The sequence below is a fragment of the Carettochelys insculpta genome, chromosome 10, assembly GCF_033958435.1.
Source record: "Carettochelys insculpta isolate YL-2023 chromosome 10, ASM3395843v1, whole genome shotgun sequence".
Classification (NCBI taxonomy): Eukaryota; Metazoa; Chordata; order Testudines; family Carettochelyidae; genus Carettochelys; species Carettochelys insculpta.
Window position 1 is genome coordinate 6,011,254 of NC_134146.1, and position 8,105 is coordinate 6,019,358.

Below are 8,105 nucleotides of genomic sequence, written 5' to 3' on the forward strand. Positions count from 1 at the left end.
AGACCTCTCCCACCGTTGGAAGCAACCCCTGGCACCTCACTCTATGGCAGTCGAGTGCAGTGGCTTAATACCCGTAACTGCTGCTTCCCGTGTTGTCACCGCACAGAAAGTGATGCTGGAGTGTCCTCTCCAGGGCGCAGGCCTGGGCAAGTAAGTTTGAAGAACCAGCTGATGCCCAGCAGCAGGTTCCCCCTCTCCACGCCCCGATGTAATCCAAGGGAAAGGCAAAAGCCAGTACAGCTTGGCACCAGTGTCTTCGCAGGAGCTACCAGAGTGAGATTGAGCACAACCTAAAACTGCCTTAGGGGCTCCATCTCTGGATTTTTCTTCGGGGTTTACTCCCGAAGCCTTTCCCATGACTAGGTATCGCCGCAAGGCAGCGGAGGTTTTAAATCAGAGTTCCCTTCTCCTAGGTGAGCCTTCCCAGGCTGAGGAGCCCCATCTGCCCGAAGCAACTGGTTTTAAGGCGCCAGTCACCCGCCTTTGCCCCTTCTGTCAGTGCAAACAGTTTCGCTGGGCTTAGAAACTAAGCCACACGTGAAGGCCAGGAGCTGGACTTCGGTTGTCAGAGGGTTTTGGAGACGCACACCATGGGAGCATGTTATAGATAGTAGGAGCTTATCCCCACTACCACCCCCAGCTATGACAACCCTTGAAACCAGTGAATACAGTAAACGTAGGGAATTTTAAATCCGTTTTTAAAAACTGGGCATAATGTTCAACAAATTGCACTGGGGACCAGGGGTGCTCTGGCCCAGCTGTGGCATCCTTGCCCATGGTGCCCCTGCAGGTTGGGGAACACTCCAGCAGAGTTGGAGCATCTCCCATCCTCAGCACCCTAGCCTAGGAGGGCCTTCCCAGCTGCCCCCCTTTTCCATCATGGAGTAGGGGGTGCTGTTGATGGGGACTACTCCACCCCTACTCATTAACTGTAACTGGTAAGTCTCATCTATTTAGGGGGAGGCTTACCGGTTAAACAGTTAAACTTTAACATCCCTAAAAGTGGTTACATATTAAGCTCTCTAAACACATATATGATCTAAAACAGTAAAGCATAGTTCCTTTATATGCAGGCTCTTCACACAAAAAAAATGTAGTACAACAGTTTTTCAACTCTTGAGGTGTGTCTGCACCAGGAACTAACTTCAAAGTTAACTTTGAAGTTAGCCATTACGTCGAAGTAGTCAGCAGAGAGTCTACGTACATTCTCCCTTACTTTGGAGTTAAATTCGAAGTAGGGAGCCCAACTTCGAAGTTTAACTTTGAAGTAGGGTGTGTGTAGACACTAGAAAGCAACTTCAGAAGTTATTTTTGTAGTGTAGACACAGCCTTGGTGTTCAGATGAGATTTGTACAAAAAATGACAAGTTCCAAAGTTCAGAATAGCTGTGACAATATTGGCTTTTTAACTTTGGCTTGCATTCTTTCTCTCTTTTTACTACATCTGATCTTTAGCATTTATATGATTTAACGCTTGGGAATTATTTCTGAGTGTATATTGGATTTCCTAATCTCACCCTTGCACAACTCCCCCAGTGTCAGATTGCTGAAAAATAAGTAAACGAATAAAATGTAGAGATTGAAAATAGCACAAACATTTACGGTGCTTTTAATTCTAAAGGTATGCTTATTGGTACATCTGCATGCTGTCTCCATCAGGCTTCTAGCTGTAAAAGGATTTTAAATTGAAAGGTGATACCACTTCAGACTGAAAGTTCATATCTTCGGAAGCTAAGGAGAGATGAGCACGGTCCATGAATGTTAAATCTTTGCACTGGCTAGCCTTGCTTCTTGTACCACCTAAACACTAGACTGAAGAACATCTTAGAAATAATACTGTATTGATGCTCTAAACATTTTTCCTTCCAAGATGTTACTGTCCTGTGGCCTAGCATGGTGTTGAGGCACAGTGATGCTAAAGATGTTGTCTTTTGAGAGACTTAAGATGAGTCCAAGCTATTTATGATTCATCACTTAAGATCCTGTGACATTTTGTCCAGATCTCTGAGTGGTAACCTTGGTGTCTTTGTCAAATTGAAATTTGAGTAGATCTGTTTTAATTAGGCATGGATTCCCCATTTTCTGATTTTAAGCAGATGTTGCATATAGTAAATAAAAATGATGTATATCATATATGTACTTCCAGACTAAAAACATTTTTTGTTTTACAGGATTTTCAGTGAATGCCTCATCAGAGCGGCTCAATATGGGAGAAATAGAGACTTTGGAAGACTACTGATCTTGTGCAGGTTGACTGGCTTTTCCTGTGTCTGTTAACCATGGATTCTCCACCTTTGGACACAGTACTTTCTCCATCTTCATTTTTCTTCACCTTGCAGAGATTTACGAAATCAGTCATCTCAGCTGCTGTTTGTACCCCCAGCAAAATCTTTATCCCAGACTGCACGGTCATTGTTGTCTCCGTCAGCCTATAGACATGTGGACTTTGCTCTGTCTCCTAGGTGGGTGGGAGATAGGATTCATTCCCAAAAAGGCTGACTGCAGGCAGCAAGCATTCACTGTGCTATCATTTCTTCCACTGATTTATCTGGAAAGTCTACTGGGATTCTGCATATGGTACCTTCCTTTCTCTGGTCATGCTTATCACATCCAACTTGTGCAATCATGGAGAGAGTTTGTGGTTAACAGAGATTTGGTCAAAACCAAAATGCCACACAGATACTGACTTCAGTGCTCCATCAGGACAAGAGTTGCTCTCCACATCTAGGAGTGCATTCATAAGCTAACTGTAGAACTGGCAACAGCCGGAGAGGGTGGTGGTGGGTGGAGTTTAGCTTGGATTGGTTTGATGTTGCACACCTCTTGCCAGCCCCTCTCAGCACATTAATTTTGGAGGGAAAGCTTTGAGTCTGTCTTCATTAGGTAGTGATGATAGTTACTGGAGTTCTCCTGCCAGGAGGCTCCATCCTTCCTGGACAAATGGGAATGTATAATCTGGGGGAGGGGGTGTATCTGTTTCAGGTTGAAATTACTCCTTTATATATAACCTTCATAGGGATAGGACCTATTTATTGGAGGCCCTTCTGTTGTGAATTTGTCTCGTTTAAGAGACAGCTAAAGTCTTGGGTGGGGAAGGACATTACTTTCCAAAGAAGTATCCCCCACAGTCTTGGGTTCATATGGCAATGATTCAGATTTATGTTACCATAGTGTTCAGACTACGGGGCTGAGACCTATCCTTTTCATCATGGAATGAGATTAAATGAGAACCTAACAGGAGGCAGCATCTGAATTCTTATAAACCATGGAGAGGGAGAAAGTGAGGTGTGAGGTAATGGCACTGAGTCCCTCCTACCCCTTCAACTCCCTTCATTTCAATCCATACTGCCTCAATACTGATACAATCCCAGTTCTCCCTGCTCCCTGCACAAGCTAAAAAACCTGAAATTGCAAATGCACTTAACTTGACCTCCCCCCCCATCCCACCTCCCATTAATGGAGGGCTGCAGTGAGCCTGTGGGGGAAAAGGCTGTAGTTTGGGTGGAGCTGTGTAAAGGCAATGTGCCTTTCTGTCATCACTACCTGAAGAAGGAGTCTCAAGTTGCTCCAGAGCAGATTGGCTTTGGGTTTTATTTCATTTGGTTTATTCATTTTTTGGGGGCAGACTTCCCCTCTTCCTCCTCTTTCTTCCTCCTCTCCCCAAACATGTACAGTAACTATACAGAGACTGCTACAGACTTGTATATAGTTTTTGGATCCAATAGCATGGTGAGACTTGGAACTGTTGTAAATCTGGTCTCCCTGTCTCCTTTGCTTTGTAAATTCATTAAGAGGGGAAGAGGGGCAGTTAAAATGTTTACAAAACTTTAAACTCCCTCTAAATTTTTGCCAGTCAGGGGGAGGGGAGAGAGAACTTAAATAAAACCTGGTTGTATTATATCTAAGAGTGCGTTTTCTGCTTGTTTTTGTCTAAGATGATTTTGAGATTATTCCTGAGCTAAAAGAGACCTGAAACTTTTGATCTTCATCACAGTTTTCATCAAGAAACAACAAGCAAATACACAGGACCTGAAGTAACAACTGCTGCTTTGTTCCCTCTTGGCTGAGGAACATTGGTGGTTTTTTCACCTTGATAATTTTAGAGCACCAAATAAACAGTAAGATGAGATTGGAAAATTATAGCACAACACCTTCCCTACGCTTCCTTCCATGTATACACACATTTCAAGCTCACCTTGTTTATTTGGGAAAGAGAGAGCCCCTGGCTAGTTTTCTGTTAAGAATTCCAAACGCACAAGAAAGAGTATATATCAGCAAGCACGCTCTCAGTCCCGTTATCTTCACTAAAGTAGAGAGAGGTTCACTCCTAATATTTCAGGTTCAGGGAAGGGCTGTTGTAGGGCATTCTGTGTGTTCTCCCATTTCTAGACAAAACCATACTTTTATTTCCCCAACCGTATGCCAGCTGTCATCTGCTAGTGTGTGTATATTGAAAAGGATATGATGAGGAGGTAATTGGTCCATTACCATCACGTGTTAAAAAGGATTACATTGATTAATATCACTTTGTTTTCCTGCTTACGTCCAGGCGTGCTCTCACCCCTCCCATTCCCAGTTTGCTTAAGCTAAAAATTTCCATTAGTTTAAAACGTCTGGTTGAGAAAATCTTGAAATCAGTTTTTGTAAATAATGCTTAAATTTTGTAAAGTAGCCACTGTGCATGTGACCTTTTCATGAGTATTGTCCTGTCTCCTTTTGCAGTGGCATTTAATTTACAGAAGGTAATTTTTGAAGCCGATTTTACAGGAACATAATGTAAAGCCAGCCACAGTAATTTCCAACAGGAACATGCGGTTTAAGAGCGAAGCAGTGATTGCTAAATAGAAACAGCAAAAGCAAAGGGGGGAGCAATTATTTTGCATTAACTTTAAGGACTTCATCTGACTCCCCTACAAGAATATGGAACGGCTTCTGTTAACAGTCAGTTAATGCGGTGGATGGGAAAGGACACTGCACGCTGTCTCGTGACGTATTTTCACATGCTGTATTTTTGCATCCTTTTGATTTGGTGCGGTGGTGGAGCAAATTACTTCAAATGGCAAAACTGGTACCTTTTTATGTTGTGAATCAATGGCATGAGTCTCAAGAATGGTTAGGGTCACTTGCGTCAATATTTGGTGTGAAAAATTGGAACTCGTTTTGTCAGTTGGGCTGGGTGGGGTCCATGTTACAGGTGTGCCAGTTCCCAGTTTGCTTGTCAGGTAAGGTATGGAACTAGAATCATTATGGCTTTTAAGTAGTCATGATTTGATAATGTGGAGTGTGGTGGGGGGGCATTTGCAACCTCTTTTCACTAGTGATTTCTGAAGCAAGTTGTGCTTCATAATATTTCAGTGGACTAGGTTGCAGCTTCTGGTGCACTCTTTCCTTCTTACATCCACCAATTTCCACTTGCTCTGGCATAAAATTTGGCCTGAAGTTAAAAAAAAAAAAAAAAAAAAAAAAAAAAAAAAATAAAAGTGGAAACCTGAATCTGGGTTAGCCTTCCAACTTGATTTAAGAGTGTATTGAAATACACATCAAAGTAAAATAGCTCCAAAGAGATCCTGTAACCAAAAAGTTTGAATCTGAAACCTAAGAGCAGAAACCCCACCCAACTGATTACATCCTCCAATCCTAGAGAACGGGGTACTGTGATGTTTAAGTACTCAAAAACATATGGCTAGCTTTCTGAGCTACAGTGCTCCTCTGAACAGAAATTATTTGCTTCCTTGCCATTTAGATGTTCAACCTTCATACCAATTTAAAAAAAATTTCTGGGCCCATTGAGAGAGAACAGAGTGAAATTGTCCCATCATCGGTAAGTTGGAACATTTTTTTTTGTAAGATTCTTTCCTTTCCGAGTCTCTGATCACTGAAGTGCTCAGGTGAGCCTAGATAAAAAAAAAAAAAAAAAAAAAAAAAGGTGCATTTGTTCTTTGCTGTTTAATTTTCTTTCTTGAGCACATTTTGATGGGCAGGGGGAAGGGCCAGGAAAAAATATCTGGAATCTGACGTGTGTGTGTGATTTGAGAAGATGCTTCTTAGAAGGCAATTGTCAGCTCTTGACAAAGTATGTGACCCTGAGGGGGGGAAATGTGCGGTGAGCTTTCTAAGTCTCTTTCTAGTGTTATGTCCAGAAAACGGAGAGCAAGAAGCTACTTTGGCTTGATTTCAGAGTATATTTAATGCTCAAGTCATTTGTTCTTTGGTTATGATAAAACTGTCCCACACACAGGAGGGTGAAGCATTGAACCATATGTCTATTTTTGGTCTGATTTCTATGATAAATCCTGTTGTTGTTTCCAATGAGACCTGAGATGGACACCCAAAAGTTAGAATTTCAAACATAGCCCCGAATCCTTTGGGGCATTCAGCCAAGAGCCACTTATGTGTACTCACCAGACTGGGAGGAGTAATTGATTCCCAACAGTTTGGCTGTGCATGTGTTGGGGGAGGAATTTTTAGGCACAATTTTTAGAGGGTGGAGCTGTTCCTGACTTCAGGAGGAAGGTCTGCCTGGAAATCGGTGTCCGTGAACACTGCAGGGTGTTTACACTGTAGGTGCGTGCATCTGTGTGCTTATGTGATCTGACAGGACAAAGTTTTCATTATTCTAGTGAAGTTGCCAAGATTTTTCTGCTTGGAAGAGATTTTGAGAGTTCCTTCGGATCTGCTCTTCTGGGAGGAAGAAATGATTCACCACAGCATTCTTCACCTGATCCTGCTAATGGTTTCTGGAGTCCTGGTCCCTGTTGGCCTAACAGGTACACATCTTTGTTTGCATTTACAGTTCAGAAGCATGGGGAATCTTTGGTTATTAACCACTTTCCTCCCTACTTCCCTACAGCTCTTGGCCCTTTCCATAAGATTTTCATGAGTACTTAGAAAGAAAGAACCCCCTCCTCACAGTTCTATAAGTCATTTTAGCAATCCAGTGGTTAGCACAGGGGAAGGGTTTGATGTGCAGTTTGAAGCAGTGAATTCTGGAGAGACTGATTAGGACAGACTGTGAGGAGAATCTTTTGCATCTCTTGAGAAATGAATACAGGCCTAGTCTCAAAATAAGAATTGTTGAGAGTTTTTGGGTTGCAATGATCGGTTGCTTCTGCAGCTGATAAGGGAGAGTTGCATGCTTGGAACCCTAATGCAATTAAGCTGAAATTATGTTTCAGTTCCTTCATTGGGTTACTACATTCACTCAACCTGGACAATGACACTAGAGTAACCAGTTTCTAGCTAATCATTCTCTGTCTCCCATGCACAAAAATAATCTGGCAATGTTTGGGAAGCAGAGGAATTTTTAAGACAAAGATGTTTGAGTTTGTCCTTCCAAACTGCGCGCTGCCCTACAAAGTGTTTGCGTAAGCGCTGAACTCTGACTAGATTCAGCAAAGCTTGGTTAAGCCAAGAGACAAAGCAAAAGAAGGTGCTGAAGGAGGAGAATAATTGGCAAGACTTGTGTCTGCTCTTGAAGGCCCCATCTCGAATGAGACTGTTCAAAGTAATTTTTCAATTGCTATCTCATGTTTTCAGGGCAGTTAAACTGGCCACTGCATATTGAGGGCATAGCCCCATTCCACCAGTTTAAGAATTGTTCTAAAGATTGTCTAAGTCTTGAAATCATTTTCATTAACAGTTCTATGCCCACAGACCTCTCCGTGTAGGTTGGTCTCAGTGTATTGCAACCATGTTAGGGAACTGCTTCTCCTAGCAGGCATCCCTCTTTAAGAGTAGGTGAGGCCACGGTATATCACTGGCAAGGTAGGAGACAACTGCCTGGGATTAAATGTATTGGTAAATGTTTTATGCTGTATTCCAAGCATTGGAGATTTTGGAGCTACACTTGGTTGCAATGTTCATGGCAAATTTGTTCCTGCACAGTTCATTCTGGTATCTTTCATGGAGGGATTGTTCTGACCATGTGCACAGCAAGCAACTGTGTAGTAGACCTAACCTGCCATGTGTGCGGGATTTTGCACGTGAACTTTAATACTGTAGAGTACCAAACTGCGGTGTCTATAAAGGCAATGAAGAGTAAAAATATCTAATTTATTCTGTGTGAAGATCTTGGCTGCTAAGAATTCTTTCAGAAAGAATTATAAT

The 8,105-nt window shown here is 42.3% G+C and overlaps 1 protein-coding gene across 3 annotated transcripts in view; it reads left to right on the forward strand.

Annotated features, from left to right (window-relative positions):
• GIGYF2 (GRB10 interacting GYF protein 2) overlaps positions 1-6,707 on the forward strand; it is a 166,707-nt gene extending 160,000 nt beyond the window's left edge. For all 3 annotated transcript variants that reach the window (XM_075004672.1, XM_075004673.1, XM_075004675.1), the window contains one exon: positions 2,171-6,707. In XM_075004672.1, coding sequence (XP_074860773.1) covers positions 2,171-2,238 — 68 coding nt within the window. In that variant the 3' untranslated portion in view covers positions 2,239-6,707. The remainder of the gene's footprint in view (positions 1-2,170) is intronic.
• Positions 6,708-8,105: the final 1,398 nt, after the last annotated feature.